This window comes from Schistocerca gregaria, unplaced genomic scaffold (genome assembly GCF_023897955.1).
Source record: "Schistocerca gregaria isolate iqSchGreg1 unplaced genomic scaffold, iqSchGreg1.2 ptg000803l, whole genome shotgun sequence".
In the NCBI taxonomy this organism is placed as follows: Eukaryota; Metazoa; Arthropoda; class Insecta; order Orthoptera; family Acrididae; genus Schistocerca; species Schistocerca gregaria.
In genome coordinates this window covers 22,394-36,907 of record NW_026062171.1, presented here as the reverse complement: position 1 = coordinate 36,907, position 14,514 = coordinate 22,394, and the positions used below count along the sequence as shown (strand labels likewise).

Genomic DNA, 14,514 nt, shown 5'->3' with positions numbered 1-14,514 from the left:
ACACACGCGAGACAGATAGATTCGAACTCACATCCTTCCATTTGCAAAACGACTACTTTCCCAATTAAGTTACAGTCACTTATCTATTCTAATAAAAAATATCATAAAAGGAGATGGGATTCGAACCCATGAAGAACAAATTAATTTCTTTTTGGTTTTCAAGACCAATACTTTAAACCACTCAGCCACTCCTTCATTACGTAAAACGAAAGAGATGGGATTCGAACCCATATCACATGACACGACAAACCAGTATTTTCTCCAATTAAACTACTCTCTCTAAAAAAAAATGTACAATATACTCCTCCTACAGAACAATAATAATACATGTGAGAGCTGGAATCGAACCAACGATCTTTAGATTATGAGCCTAACGAATTACCACTATTCTATCCCACGTAACATATCCACTAGGACTCGAACCTAGAACTTTTGATTTCGAAAATCAACACTCTACCAATTAAGTTATGGATACAAAAAAAAATCCTTCATTATCAAACAATCAATGCTTCCGAAATTCATTCTTTTTACAATACTAATTCTAATGATTTAATGTAGATCTGAATAAATAACAAAAAAAAAAATTTTTTTATAAAAAAAATAACAATAATACAAGCCAAAATTTTTTTATAAGAAAAAATAAAAAAACAATTAGTACAAAATAACTCTATTATTTTACAATAACAACATCAATTTGCCTATCAAAGTAATTATCTATTACCAGTATACGAAAATTTATCTTGAACCTGTCTTCCTACATTTATGTCTTCAATAGTTAAACATATGTATGTAGCAACTTGACAATGCTGTATGACCAACAATCAAATTACAATAGATACACCCTATTTAGGTCATTCCTATTTAAAAAAATAAAAATACTAACACCAATCCTCTCGTACTAAGTTAGGGACTTTCTCAATTTTCAACGTTTACGGTAGATAGGGACCAAACTGTCTCACGACGTTTTAAACCCAGCTCACGTACCACTTTAATGGGCGAACAGCCCAACCCTTGGAAGCTTCTTCACCTCCAGGATGTGATGAGCCGACATCGAGGTGCCAAACGATTTCGGCGATAAGGTCTCTTAGAAATCATTAGCCTGTTATCCCCTGCGTACCTTTTATCCGTTAAGCGATAATTTTTCCACACAAAATTACCGGATCACTATGACCAACTTTCGTTCCTGTTAAATTTGTTTATCTCACAGTCAAGCAAACTTAAGCCATTACACGTATATATTAATTTAGTTCAATTAATACAAGTTTACCTTTGCACGCCTCCGTTACTTTTTAGGAGGCGACCGCCCCAGTCAAACTAACCATCATAAACTGTCCATTTAAAATGTTAAATACCTTTCTTTCAAAAAATACTATTTCACTTACGCCTAACCTATTAACTAGCGTTAAGGGATCATAGGCTAATATTTATACTACATAATGAAAAAACTGTAATTAATTTAAAATTATAGTAAAGGTGCACGGGGTCTTTCCGTCTAGCCGTAAATATTTCGCATCTTCACGAAAACTTCAATTTCGCTGGACCAATACTGGAGACAGTAGAAAAGTCGTTACACCATTCATGCAGGCCATCAATTAAATGGCAAGGAATTTCGCTACCTTAGGACCGTTATAGTTACGGCCGCCGTTTACTGGGACTTATAATCGTAACAAAAAAATCATTACAATATTTCATCTTCCAGCACTGGGCAGGTGTCAGACTCTATACATCATTTCACAATTTAGCAGAGTCCTGTGTTTTTAATAAACAGTCGCTATTCTCTCTTCTGTGCCATCAATTAAAAACTATCAATACCTTATCATGTAAAATAATATATATATATTATTTTACATGATAAGGTGTTCCTAACTGACACTCTTTCTCCCGAAGTTACAGAGTCATTTTGCCGAGTTCCTTCAGTATTGTTATCCCAACATCTTAGTATTCTCTACTTAATCACCTGTGTCGGTTTGCAGTACGGTAAAAAAATTACATAGCTTTACTTTAATATAACCTTATTAGGTTCAATAAAATAAAAAATACATTATTTTTCTAGAATAATCACTTTTATCTAATTTAACACATAATCAAAAAAACAACATTCAAAATGATTACTTTTTCAATTCCAAAAATTAAATAAAAATGATTACTGTCTAATGTATCTTAATAACTTCTTTGCAGCATAATATTAAATGCTTCTCCATCAACAAATGTTAACACATTTCTCTTAGAAACCGACTAACTCTATGTGATTAAATCTAACACAGAAACCCTTGATTTATCGATGATAATGATTACAAACTACATTCATATATAACAAACGTAATTTACATTATTTAGCGCTACTCATGTCAGCATTCTTACTTCTGATATCAAAAAAATAAATTCACATCTATTCAACAAAATTACAGAACATTCCGCTACCAACAAATAGATCACAATAAAAATATTCGATCTAAACAACTTTATTTTACAGCTTTAATATTTAATTTTAGTCCCGTTAATTTACAAAGTTAAATTTACTTTTTTCATGTAAATAATTAGTGAGCTTTTACGCTTTCTTTAAATGATGACTGCCTCTAAGTCAACATCCTAATTTATATTAGTAAATTTAACTTTTCCTTAACTTTTAATTAAAATTTAAGGATTTTAGCTTGTAATCTGGATTCTTCTCCTCTTGACTAATTAATCTTAACACTAATAGTCTGACCACTACTTAAAAATTAATTGAAATTCAAAGTTAATATTAATTCAGTAAACTATTTAAAGCCCCCTAGCTAATATTGTTACTTTACCTTCAATAATATACTAATAATGCCCTACTTAAATAGATTTCGCGGAAAACCAGCTATCTCCAAGTTTGATTGGCCTTTCACCCCTAGTTACAAATCATCTTAATTTTTTTCAACAAATACAAGTTCGGTCCTCCAATAATTAATAAAATTATCTTCAACCTGTTCATAACTAGATCACTTGGTTTCGGGTCTAATTCATATAATTATATGCATTTTAATACTTATTTACATTGCGTCTACAAAATAATTTTAAACTTACTATACAAATTAATTCGCTGACCCATTATACAAAAGGTACACTGTTACTGTTATATACTTACAGTATATAAAGCTTCAATAGCTAATAAATTTAATTTTTCACTATCTATTTCAACTAATCTCACTGAGATACTATTTCATCTTTCCCTCACGGTACTCATTCACTATCGATTATTAATATTTATTTAGATTTAGTAGGTGGATCTACTATATTCAGGCAATTTATCTATCACCTTACTCAATTGATATTGATAAATACACAATAACTAAATTCTGTAATGTACTTCGTGTTATTTATATATATAAATAACACGAAGTACATTACAGAATTTAGTTATCAACATTATTTATACCATGTATATATATACAAGACTCTCACTCAATAACGTATATTATTCCAAATATTTCTATATACCATATAATGCATGTATTTACATAAAATAATTAAGATCTAAAATTTCCAATTTCGCTCACCACTACTAACGGAATCTCGGTTGATTTCTTCTAAAGTAATTACTAAGATGTTTCAGTTCATTACCTTCTTGTCATATCACAAAAATATAACTTCATTTTCTGAAAGGTTTCCCCATTTAAGAATTTATGCATCATCGTTCTCATCAACTAAACATAACATATCGTCAACAATATTACGCTTAAAAATATTAATATCTAGAGATCCAAATTAAATTTAATTTTATAAAACATGTATAATTGTCTTGCAATTATACATGTACATTTTCTTTCTTATAAAAAAAATTTAAACAACAAATATATACAACAATTAACTCTACTTGCTTAAATATCTATACAAATGTATATCTACTAACGATAAAATTTCTGTTCTTTTCGATAAATTTTCTTAAAAACCTTATCACCTTTTTTAAAAAAATCATTTTCAATACCTGAAACACCAACCTTAACAGTTGAATCATAACTTACAGACAACACTTCTGTTGCACAAGTCTCGTTAAAAACACGAAAATATGAAACATCTGAAAATATATTATAAGTTCCCCTATATAAAATATAATCATTATTTCTCTCTACCATTGATACAGGATACAAACGATTATACAAATATAAATTATTTTTAACATCATCATTCAAAACTGTATCGTAACTAAACAATCTATTAAATGATGTATCTCAAGATAAAGTAGAAAATGACATAAAAATCATACAAAAAAAAACTATTAAACTAAATAAACTTATATATGATCCGAACGTAGAAACAGAATTTCATAAAGCATAAATATCGGGATAATCGGGTATTCTTCTTGGCATCCCAGCTACACCCAAAAAATGCATAGGAAAAAATGTTAAATTTACTCCTATAAACATCGATCAAAAATGTAACTGCCCTAAATATTCAGAATAATTTCTGCCAAAAAACAATAAAAATCAATAATAAAATCCAGCAAATAAACCAAAAACTACACCCATAGATAATACATAATGAAAATGAGCAACTATATAATATGTATCGTGTAATGCAATATCTAACCCTGCATTAGCTATAACAACACCAGTTACCCCTCCCATAACAAATAAAAAAATAAATCCAGTAGCAAAAAACATCGGTGTTTTAAAATCTATTAAACCCCCGACCATAGTCGCCAATCAACTAAAAATTTTTATACCTGTTGGTATTGCTATCACCATACTAGCTGCTGTAAAATATGCCCTAGTATCTACGTCTAAACCAACCGTAAACATGTGATGCGCTCAAACAATAAATCCTAAAAAGCTTATTGCCAACATTGCATAAACCATACCAAATTTACCAAAAATAGGTTTTTTTGAAAACTCAGCAATAACGTGACTAATAACCCCAAATACAGGTAATATTAAAATATATACTTCCGGATGACCAAAAAACCAAAATAAATGTTGATACAAAACCGGATCACCTCCACCCAACGTATTAAAAAAAGAAGTATTAAAATTTCTATCTGTTAACAACATAGTAATAGCAGCCGCTAAAACCGGTAATGAAAGAAATAACAAAACAGACGTAATGAAAATTGCTCATACAAACAATGGCATATCATGTAATGACATACCCTTAACCTTCATATTTAAAGCTGTAACAATAAAATTTATTGAAGATAAAATAGATGACACTCCAGATAAATGCAAACTAAAAATAGCCAAATCTACTGCACCACCAGAATGATATAGAACTGAACTTAAAGGTGGATAAACTGTCCACCCTGTACCTGGACCAAATTCTACAAAAGCAGAAAGTAACAATAATAATAAAGAAGGAATTAATAATCAAAAACTTAAATTATTTAACCGCGGAAAAGCCATATCTGGAGCACCTAGCAATAAAGGAAATAAAAAATTACCAAACCCCCCTATTAATGCAGGCATTACAGAAAAAAAAATCATCAAAAAAGCATGAGCAGTAATAACAACATTATAAAATTGATAATTACCTTCTAACATAACATCTCCGGGATGTGCCAATTCAATACGGATTATAACAGAAAACATTGTAGCCAATATACCGGCTAATATTGCAAAAGTAATATACAGTATCCCGATATCTTTATGATTAGTAGAAAATAACCATCTAGTATAATTGCTATTAATAATCGATTTATAACAAACCATTAACCCATATATTATATAAAACACTAAATTATGAAATCACATGAACAAATTTTTCATAAACAAAATTATAACGCATTTAACACCTTTTTTAATACTATTAATTCTTTTACTAAAATAGTAATAATATAATTTTTTTATTTTTTTTAAAAACTTTCTTCTCTTATTAAACAATTTCATATACACATAATTAATTTTTTAGTATACGAATAGATTTTATAACAGGATTTTTTTTTAAAAAATATAATTTATAAAAAACATTTATTTTAGTAACTTCCAAAAATCTTAAAAAAAATAAATTACTATATATCTTATATATATATATGCGCACACGAATATGCTTATACAAAATAGGCAACAAAAATAGTATTAGCAATAAATACAAAAAAACAAACAATATAAAACCTCAAGTAATTATATTTAATATAATATAAATATCACCATGCGCCATAAACTAATCTAATTAACACTTATATAAAAAATACTATTTATTTTTAACATAAAATTATTATCTAGTAATAATTTCCTTTTAAAATTTACAATAAACATACTATTCATTAAATATGTCAGTACAGTTAATTTAACTTTAATACCACTTCTAATTACATTATTATAAATAAATCAATTCTTAAAATAAAGAATATTACTATTAATCACTTTAATTAAAAAAAGTAAAAATTTTATATAATTACATACATACAAATTATACATATATATCATCTTTACAATGTATATGTAAGACATACATATATTTACATATTTATTATACATAGTATCATATACATTTTTTAAAGAAATTAATACCACATCTTTAAATTTAAGTAATGATACAACAAATGTAAATAAAAAAATAAATACAACAAAAACCTCTTCTGACAAAAAATCAATTTCTCAAATATAAAAAAACAGAAAAAATATTATGTACAAAATCATCTTTAAAAAAAAATTCCCATTCATAATTTACAAATATTTCTAATAATATTATTTTCCTTAATATTTTCACATTATTACTATATAACTAGCCTTAAACTCATTTTACAATAAATATTCACTTTTACTTAAAAAAGTTGTACACTAGTATATCAACGATATTAGCAGGAACTCACGTTCCTCACAGATATACAAACACATAAACAAATATTCATATTATATCAACAAAATGTCAATATCATCCAGACAAAACTAACCCCAAATAATTTGTAGCCGTAAAATGACCTAAATAAAACCTAACACAACAGACTATCAGCATAATCAATCCAACAATAACATGCAATCCGTGAAAAGATGTCAACATATACATTGACGAGCCGAACACAGAATCATTCAATTGTTGAAATGCAAATACGTATTCACTATATTGACTATATATGAAATATAATGCATATATAAACAAACATATAAAACCAAAAATAGCGTTACTATACGAACCACCCAATATAGAGTATTGTACTCAATTTAACGCTATACCAGATAATAATAAAAAAAACGTATTTATAGTAGGAATGTATAAATTATTCAATTGGATACCATTAAACGGAGGTCAAACTGTAGCCAGTTGGATATCAGGTTCTCATGAAAAATGAAAAAAAGCTCAAAAAAAACCTATAAAAAACATCAATTCGGAAACTATAAACAACCAAAATCCAGTTCTAAGATTATATTTTATCAATGTAGTATATTTTTTCAAAAATACTAATTCTCGTATAACATCTCTCAATCAAAAATAAAATGACATGATTATTAATGATAAACTTATTATTACATACCAAAATGAAACATGATAGTGTAAATAACCTGTTGTTAACAACATAAAACTAAATAAACTAAAAGATGCAAATAAAGGCCACGGACTAACTTTCAATAAATGAAAAAAATTTAGTCTTATAAAATATTTACTTTTACAACTTCTAATCAAATTAAAACAAAAACTCTTAATAAAATTTATTTTTTTAAATGAAAAATAACTGTATATATATTCTGAAAAATATCTTAATGACTTACTAGGCCAAATTTCTGTCCATTTAGATTCAAATAAATTTAATTCAGAATTATATACAACATATTGCTTATGGTAAGCAAAACTCCTTATTTCTTTATACAAGCTATCTAATAAATTTAATTTAAAATCAGTATGTGTATACTCTACACACAATCTCCTTCGCTTTTTTGAAAAAAAAACTTTTTTTTTCAAAAAAATAGTTTCTATAGGAGGACGACGTTTAATTTTCCTCTTATTAACATTTGATAAGTCTCTTAAATCCATACTATACACACATGTAATTATAATCTTAAATACTATTTATATCTAATGAGATAAATTTAAGGAATCATTCAAGTAAATACATGATAACACTACAAACACATATGCTTGTAATACAGATACCCCTAGTTCCAAAACAAAAACAAATAATAAAATATTTATCAATAATACAGATACTAATAAATTTAAACTTATTAACTTAGTTAAAAAACTAGCTATTGTGAATAATAATACATGCCCTGAAGTTATATTCGCCGACAATCTTATAGCTAAACTAAAAACTCTCATTATATACGACATAATTTCTATTAAAACTAACAATGGTAATAAATATATAGGTACATTAGGTACAAATAACTTATAAAATTTATACCCATTTTCATATAGACCTATGAAAATAGAAACAATTCAAATTATAATAGAAAAGAAAAAAGTTAAAATAAGATGTGATGTAACAGAAAAATTAAAAGGTACTAACCCATACATATTTAAAATAAGTACATACATAAATATTGATACTATAAACGGGAAAAAAATATTACCTTTTCTGTATAAAATCTGTTTATCCAAAATAGTAAACAAAAAACTAAACAAGGACTCTATTAAAATTAAATTATAATTTAGAAAAAAATTTCTAAAAATTTTAAAAAAAAAAAAAAATATAAATACAAAACCAAAAATTAAATATAAAGATATATTTGTTAAAGACAAATCTAAATATTGGTTTAGCTTAAAGTAATAAAAATTAATTATATCAAACTTTTCAACTGAAGAAAAAAAAACAAGACAATTATTATTATCAAACATACAAACAAATCTTTCTGATGAGTTTACTAAAAATAAACGAATGCTTAAAGTATATTTTTATATTAAATATTATTATTATACAATGAATACAAAATAAACTTTATACTAAGTTTAGTTAATACGGCTAACCCCTCTAGCTTTAAGCATTCGTTTATTTTTAGTAAACTCATCAGAAAGATTTGTTTGTGTAACAAAATAATCCGCATTATTATGCGGATTAACTAAAAACTCATTATGGTGCTTTATCAAAAAATAATTTCAAACTCAAATTTTTTCGTCAAGTTTATTATAAACCTTAACAGAATTATAAACTGAAAAACTCTTAGAAGGGAAAGAAGAAACAAAAAAAATTTCCTTAATCGAATTTAATTTTTCAAAAAAATATGAAAACAGATTATTATCTACACCATACATAGTATGGTAAATATAATTTATATTTACATATTGAAATTGTCTGTATACATACATGTCTACTACAGAATTATAATCATCTACATTGAAAAAATAAGAATCAACGTTATTCAAATATGATGATACATAGCTATTGCAATAATCACCAAAAAATGATAAATTAACGTATAGATTTTTATACAAAAAAAAATAAGCTTTTCATTTCAATAGAAATAATAAATTATTGCTATCAGCATTAAACGATAGCAATAATTTATTATTTCTATTGAAATGACTAGAACTTATTAATAATTTACTAAAAAAATTTTTAATAAGTATATAAATAAATTTAAATTTAGTCTGTAATATAAAATTATAAAAAAAAACAGTTTTGCTACTATAAAACCTATTCATTAAATAACTAACTAATTTATACCTATATATATATATTATATACTTAATATCAAAAAATAAATTTAAAAAATTAGAAAAAAAACTAGGAAATTTTTTCCCACAACAAATTAACTTAAACATTAATTTTTCGATAGAAAAATTATTAATACCTTTAAATATAAAGATATATTTAATAGACATGATCCTTTTTAATAAAAGTATACCACGTATAATAACACTAATATACAATTTTATTAAAAACTCTAATGCAGCCTTCTTAGTTACACCCCTTTTACGAAAAACTATCTTAAAATATTTCCTCATAAATTTTTTTTTCATAAAACGATATTTCTTACGAAGAAATTTAAAAAATACCGCCAACAAAAAGTACAAATACCTTTTAAACAAAAACTTAATACGTTTTACTAAAAAACGTAAAGAAATCTCATTTTTTATGTAATTATACTTAACTAACATATTATCGGTTTTCGTTATTCTATTTTGAATTACAACATATTTACTACTAGTCCTATTAACGCGACATTTAGTTAAAAGATCTCTCTTACAACCAAATAAATAATTTACTTTCCTAAAAAACATATCTGAACTGTACAACTTATTACATCTATAATAATTAAGACGCCTTAAATAGGATTTACATAAATATTTTTTTTTAAAAAAAAATTTTAACGAATCGAAGTAAAAATACTCAGTATTATAACCTAACCTCCTAAATACACTATACATATTTGATAACAAATAAGTTGTAAAACGAAATTCCTTATCATATGCAGCTAACTGATAATTATTAACATTAAAAAAAAAATATTTAGAAAAATTTAATACATAAATTAATTTTACTTTAGTAGTATTTTTATATAAGAAAAACTCTTCTCTCTCGTACTTTTTCCTCCTTTTTCGTTTTTTTAAAAAAAAAGTATAACGTCGTATACCAATCATATACCTCTTATACAACCATCTATATTTTAAATTAAAAGACAAACCAACATTTTTACTTTTTAAAGTAAAATTAATTGTTTTTAATTTAGTGATTAGTTTTTCAAAATGATTTAAAAAATTAAGTTTCAAAAAACTTAATTTTTTAAATCATTTTGAAAAGAAAAGTATTTCTCTGATGTAAGCTTTTTTAAAAAAAAGCTTACATCAGAGAAATACTTTTCTTTTATTAAGAAATACGCCTCTCTGATAAAACTTCACCTTACTCAATAAAGCCTTATTTATACATTTATTCTTAACTTTACTAATCATATACATTATCACATAATACATATATAAGCGTTCACTCAAAAAGTAAATCCTAACGTATCTAAACAGTAACCTCAACTGACACGATTTTATTCCACTTTTAAATATACTACTATTATCATTTAAACAATAAGTACTCAATAAACTACATTTATGTGCATAACACATATATGCATTATACGCAACTAAAGAATACTCATTCCCTACAACCTTTCTATTTAAAAAGCATTTATTAAAAATTAAATTACTAAATTTAACTTTACTTTTTCAATTACAATTATTTGATGAATGTATATTATTTTTATTACCAAACCTTACACCATCATCAATATTCTTGACACTATTTAAACTGTTGTTGACATATTTTATATTTCTTAAAAAAGATAATTTCTTAAAAAAGAAAAAATTATTTACATATTTTAAGAAATTATCTTTTTTAAGAAATATAAAATAATCCACTATTTTTTCTCTTAAAAAAACATTGTTAAAATGCAATAACTTATTTTTTATTAAACTTTCCTTGTAAGAAAGTAATTCTTTATTAAAGATAAATTTATTTTCATTATATAATAATTTATATAACATATATATATACATCACATATGTATTTTTATACATAATATAATTATATATATAATTCATTAAAAAACTAAATATAACGGATATGTAATTATACTTATATAAACAAGTAATACCCGTCAACATAATAGACGTAAAAATACTTTTATACCTTACTCTGCTAAATACTCTAACCTGACTTTTATCGATATTTAATAAAAAAGTATCAACACCATTATTTCAATAATTTTTTTTTGTGCTAAATCTTACAAAATAGTAAAATTTGTACCAATAATTTTTTGTTTCCTTCAAAAACAAAAAATTATTGGTACAAATTTTACTATCAACCCAACCAACGCACTTACTACAAAAAAAAAAACCGTATATAATACGTATATAAAATAAAGTGTCAAGTTTCAAAAAAACATCATCTTTAATAACCTTTATAACTCATTTAATATACTTATCCAAACAAAAATTATTCAAAAAAAGCAACAACTTCAATAAACCAGATAAACGACCTTTCTGAATCAAAAAAAATTTTTTTTTTCTTATATTAAAATCCATCAATTTATAATTGCAACTCAACTTAACTACATCCCCAAAATTAAAATTTAAAAATCTACTACTACCATAATTTCTCAACAAAAAAATACAATTTATATAAGTCAATTTATTGAAATTATTTAACTTGCAATCGCTATCAAACCCTATTAAAAACCTATTAAAATGACAAAAAAACTTAACTTTTTTAAAGAAATTACTACCTTTCAAATCACCAATAAATTTCAACTCAGTACTAACAACATTTTTTTTTTCATAAATAAAATTATCCCCTCTATTACAACGATAACCGTATACTTGTTTCTTAAGTTCATTGTACAATGAACTTAAGAAACAAGTATACGATTTAATACTTTTACCTACTAACAAATTACAAAATACAAACCTTTTATCAACATTTATACAATAAAATTTATTGCTAGATTCGATAATATTTTTTAAAAAAAACTTACTATACCGAGATCACTTTCTCTTACGTAAGTCTATATTAAATATTTTAATAAAATCTTCATATATATTATACCCCGGAACAATAGATAAATTGTTATTATTCAATATAACAGTCTTTTTATAATTATTAATATAATTATCATCAACCATATCACCCAATAAATGCTTCACACTAACAGCAATATTCAAATAATGTTCATTTAAAGTAATAAAATAATTCTTTATCAACCGTTTATTAAGAATTATATAACGATTAAACGAATCATGCACCATGACTCTATAAATATGTAACATTTGTATTACACACAATAATATATTATAATATATTATTAACGCAGTTTTTTTATCATAATTAATCACTCTAAACGAACTTAAAAAAACTTTTTGTGTAAAAACAAAATTACAATAATTCAAAAATTTTTTTAAAAAAAACACAAAATATACCATCTTAGAGAAAACATTTTTATTACTATCAATAAAATACCTGTCTAAACAAATCAACCCAAAAAAATTAAACGATCAAAAAGTTAAAAAACATAACTGAAATTTATTTTTTCCAGTACAATAATCCAAAGATAACGACAACGGTATTTGTGATACATTGTTACTATAATTATACATTATATCCCTATACACACTCTTTTCAGATATAGCATAATTATCCTTTATATTATTCTTATTACCAACATTTAATTTATAACTACTTAATTCATTAGAATTATCATCATCCTCAATTTCACCCGAGTTATCACAAATAAACGTAGGTAAAAATAAATTTCAGTTTAACACATTTTTTAGAAAAAACTTTTTTTCTAAAAAATGTGTTAAACTAAATTCCGATCTAAATCGCTCTAATTTGTAAAAATTAGAATATTTTTTTAATTTTTGAAAAAAAAGAAAATAATCGATAGATAATAATTTTTCTTTTTTTTCAAAAATTAAAAAAATATTATTTAATATATGTAAAATATAATTTATTAATAAATATTTAACAGCAAAACACGAAGTCCTTAAAGATAAAAAAAAAACCTTTACCACGTTCTTATATATATAAGTTACACAACCGTTTTTTAGAAAAGAAAAGTAATAACTAACTTTAAAAATTTTATCAAAATCATTAACATTAAACTCATTCAATCTTACTAAATTGTAATTACTGAATATTGTTACAATATGCTCTATCAAAAACAACAATAATAATTTTATATGAAAAAAAAAAAACGAATTATTTTTCAATGAAAACTTCATCAGTGCCACTATATTGACTATATAAATACATTTAGTTATGTTTATTTTGATAGATTTTCTTTGAATAAATTCATTTATAATTGAAGAAGAATTTATTTTAATACTAGTAAAGTTAAATTTATTTTTAATTATGATTTTTTTTTTAAAAAAAAAATCATAATTAAAAATAAATTTAACTTTACTAGTATTAAAATAAATTCTTCTTCAATTATAAATGAATTTATTCAAAGAAAATCTATCAAAATAAACATAACTAAATGTATTTATATAGTCAATACCATTATTACAATGTAAACGCGATAAAACTAACAATTTTAACGCATGCCATTTACTACTAACAAACAAATTCAACTTATTTTCGATACTCTCAAATAATAAAGCTGATTTTTTTAAAAAATACTGTTTAAATCTTACACCAAATATAGAATTATGGTTATTATTGGTGTATAAATAACCATATAAATCAAAATACTCCTCTGAAGATTTCATTTCCTCGTGTAAAAACACCGAATATCTATCTAAATACAAAGAACTTTCAAACCCAAACCCATCACCATATAAATATTTGTATGGTATATACTTTGGAACCAAAAAATTAACACCATTACCAAACTTTCAATTTGATAATTCAATTAACTTAACTGTAATACGTTTATTCTGTATATTAGTGTATACCGAAAAAACTTCCCCTCTGTAATAAGAGCTATAACCAACTATATCTACTAATCCTTTACACTTATAATAATCATTTTCATTATACTGTGTATAATTACTATTATACACAGTACCACCAACATACACTGGGATACACGAACCCGATTCTAATAAATTAGATAAACTTTTAAAATAAGCCATATATTTACAAATAATTTTTTTACACTATATACGTCTAAGTTTTTTCCTTCTACAACC

At 24.5% G+C, this 14,514-nt stretch overlaps 1 protein-coding gene and 2 non-coding genes across 3 annotated transcripts; all 3 read right to left on the bottom strand.

Annotated features, from left to right (window-relative positions):
• Positions 1-105: 105 nt before the first annotated feature.
• Trnas-uga (transfer RNA serine (anticodon UGA)) lies at positions 106-195 on the bottom strand. Its single transcript has one exon. It is a non-coding gene; the product is annotated as a tRNA-Ser (tRNA).
• Positions 196-402: 207 nt separating this feature from the next.
• On the bottom strand, positions 403-475 carry Trnar-ucg (transfer RNA arginine (anticodon UCG)). The gene has a single exon. It is a non-coding gene; the product is annotated as a tRNA-Arg (tRNA).
• A 52-nt stretch (positions 476-527) lies between these two features.
• Positions 528-12,627, bottom strand: LOC126322237 (DNA-directed RNA polymerase subunit beta''-like). The gene is made up of 25 exons (XM_049994272.1): positions 12,532-12,627; positions 12,381-12,468; positions 12,108-12,263; positions 11,096-11,318; positions 10,693-10,996; positions 10,244-10,314; positions 9,992-10,159; positions 9,741-9,913; positions 9,028-9,224; positions 8,856-8,973; positions 8,736-8,759; positions 8,596-8,693; positions 8,469-8,484; positions 8,246-8,315; positions 7,668-7,930; positions 7,563-7,573; positions 7,433-7,460; positions 7,304-7,376; positions 6,854-7,027; positions 6,152-6,264; positions 3,878-4,042; positions 2,884-2,982; positions 2,362-2,417; positions 680-754; positions 528-560 (listed from the first exon to the last, which is right to left on the bottom strand). The coding sequence occupies exons 1-25, from the start codon at positions 12,625-12,627 to the stop codon at positions 528-530; spliced, it is 2,892 nt and encodes a 963-aa protein (XP_049850229.1).
• Positions 12,628-14,514: the final 1,887 nt, after the last annotated feature.